The sequence below is a fragment of the Myotis davidii genome, unplaced genomic scaffold (assembly GCF_000327345.1).
Source record: "Myotis davidii unplaced genomic scaffold, ASM32734v1 scaffold132, whole genome shotgun sequence".
NCBI lineage: Eukaryota > Metazoa > Chordata > Mammalia > Chiroptera > Vespertilionidae > Myotis > Myotis davidii.
This window is the reverse complement of record NW_006285258.1, coordinates 1,972,075-1,974,809: the sequence shown is the minus strand read 5'-3', so window position 1 is coordinate 1,974,809 and position 2,735 is coordinate 1,972,075. Positions and strand designations below refer to the sequence as shown.

The following is a 2,735-nucleotide window of genomic DNA, read 5'->3' as shown; positions in this document are numbered from 1 at the left end:
TATATCAACCTCTCATTTTACTTTGACAGTATAGACATAGGCCTTGGCTACATAGATATATATAAAATACAATAGATGGCCCAGCTGGTATGGCTCAGTTGGTTGAATGTCAACTTATGAACCTGGAGGTCACAGTTCGATTCCCAGTTAGGGCCCATGACTGGGTTGTGGGCTCGATCCTCAGGGTGGGGCATGCAGGAGGCAACCATTCAGTTATTCTCTATTATCATTGATGTTTCTATCTCTCTATCCCTCTCCCTTCCTCTCTCTCTAAAAATCAATAAAAACATATTAAAAAAATATAATAGATGTTCCAAGGGAATTGGATGGGTGAGGTACACTGATCCAGTCTGTTTTTCTCTACTATGCTGCTCCAGTCAGAGCAAAGTAAACAGTGTGTTAATAATCACCGAGTGGATTAACTTGGATACTTTAATTCTAAAATCCTGGCCTTGCTTTCAGAGGTCTGAATTATTTAGCTGATTGTCTAGACCTGACTACAGAAATATCAAGGCACACAGGCATATTTATATATATGTTGGGGCCATATAAATGATTCAAATATTTTAAGTTCAAATTTTCCTTTTTTACTAATGCCCATCCTTGAATTCTTAGAATACCTGCCTCTTCTTTACTTGGTTTCTAGGGTCAGTTGAGAGTATGAGCAAGCATCTATTCAGTACTGATCTTCACAGTAAATATGGGATGGATTACAAAAGAAAGAAAAAAGCCCCTTCTTTCAAGGAGCTTACATTCTCATTTTATACTCAACTGTTGCCCTATTGTCAAACAGTAGGAGGAAAAGAATATTCAAATGTTTCCGTGACAGTTGACTCAATGGCAAACATTTACATTTTGTAAATGAGTTTAATTTTTCAGCTTTTAAATGACATTCAGTTGAAACAGTCATACTATAACACAAGTGGTATTTAAAAAATTAACTCATCTATTTGATTCCCTCTTGTGAGCTACTTCCATGGTGTACATTTTATCCATGGCTACATATAACGATTCAATAAACTAGACAATTGTTCAATCTCTACAGCAACTATTAAATCTGAGGTAGGATAAATAATGGTTGCAGGGGTTCTACACTGATCACATTCTCTACTTGCCCTTGGCTTTGGGGTCATAGAAAGAGAGGGGGTAAATGTTGAGGGAGAAAGATAATGCAATGGGAGTATGACTCCATAGAAGTTTGGACCCACTAGGCTGTAGAATTAGAAATAGATTTAGAGGACTTCTCCTCCCCCACATCATTGGAATTGCTGTAAGAGTTACTGAATGCCATTATTTAAAGTTATTTCTCGGTTAGCCATACTAATGGAGCTAAGAAATAATGCACACATGAAAAAACATTTGAATTTGAAATGCATTGTGTGACTTTCTGTTCCTACAGCAGATATATGGTCCTAATTATATTTCACTTGAATAATTTCTAAGTTACCTTGTATTACCCGAATCTACATCTATTATAGAAGAGGTAAGTGGCTGAAGAATGAATTGAGAGACTGAGAAAGGATAGTCTCCTATTTAACTTTTGCTATAGACAAGTCACATGTGGATAAATAAGAGTTAATTAAATACAATTCATAAGAAAAGTCAAATGCTGAATTTATATTTTTCCAAAGACTATGAGTGCTACAGTCCCACTGAAACCAAATCAAACACTTATTCACACTAGTAGGTGTGTTTGGCTCTAGGCACCCAGACATTGGCCTGGTGTTTCTAATCGACTTGAGTGATTCTGCCCCAGGCATTCAGCTGCTCTTGGGGCAGGGCAGTGGTGATCCCATGGGAAGCCAGTTATAAGTTTTGCTGATGATCTATCTTTTCCAACACGTGTTATGGAATTGGGCCTTTAAGACTGCAGTTTCTTCACTGACCATTTCCCCTGCAAACTCTGGCCTCTGTGTTTTCTCTTGCTCTGTTTCTCTGGTTTGGACAAGATCAGGTGACTGATGTCTCTTGGTTTGCTGACAACCCATAGGAGGTATGTCTGTAAAATGCCATAGATCACCGGATGTTCACTATGAGGATGATGCTATCTGGCAAAGATGAATGGTTTTCTTGTGAACTACTGATGAGAAGTGCTCCAGAGTAGGTACTGACCAATCTTCTTCAGCATTTGAGGCACTTGTCTGAATTTCTTGGGATAAAAATCATATCCAGGAAGTTGCTAGTCTCATCTGGGTGCACAGCCAAGTCATTTTTTACCTGCATCTCATCAACACATACTCGACCTTGCGGTGTCTGCACGTGGAATCGTCTCAGAAGTGTAACCAGTATGACTTTCATCATCACCATGGCGATGTATTTCCCTGCACAGCTACGGGGCCCAAAACCAAATGGCTGAAAATACCTGTAAGGAACCTATGAAAATGATCAGACAATTAGCCAGGGTTTTAAAGGCTAGAATCATGTAGTTACTGTTTGATTTACCCTGAAAATTCTGGCCAATCAGAATGCTCTGGTTTGGGGTCTGAGCCATACTGCTCCTTCACTGAGATGAATGACTGTAACCCATTTTAAGCTCCTTTGTCCGTCCAGTTTGATTCACCCCCTGTGCTACACACCCAGCCTTGGTCAGTACCCAGTTTTGATTTTCATATAAACGTGCTGGGTAAAGCAATGCAGATCATTTTATTAAAGCCACTGTTACTCAAGTAGCTCTCTGAGATGGCCACAACTTTACTACTCTGCAAATCACCAAGGCAAAGACTACTTTTGTGAAT

General features: G+C 39.2%; 1 protein-coding gene across 1 annotated transcript in view; it reads right to left on the bottom strand.

Moving 5' to 3' along the window:
- Positions 1-1,779: 1,779 nt before the first annotated feature.
- LOC102753728 (aromatase) overlaps positions 1,780-2,735 on the bottom strand; it is a 29,416-nt gene continuing 28,460 nt past the window's right edge. The window contains exon 9 of the mRNA XM_015558952.1: positions 1,780-2,373. Coding sequence (XP_015414438.1) covers positions 2,122-2,373 — 252 coding nt within the window. The 3' untranslated portion in view covers positions 1,780-2,121. The remainder of the gene's footprint in view (positions 2,374-2,735) is intronic.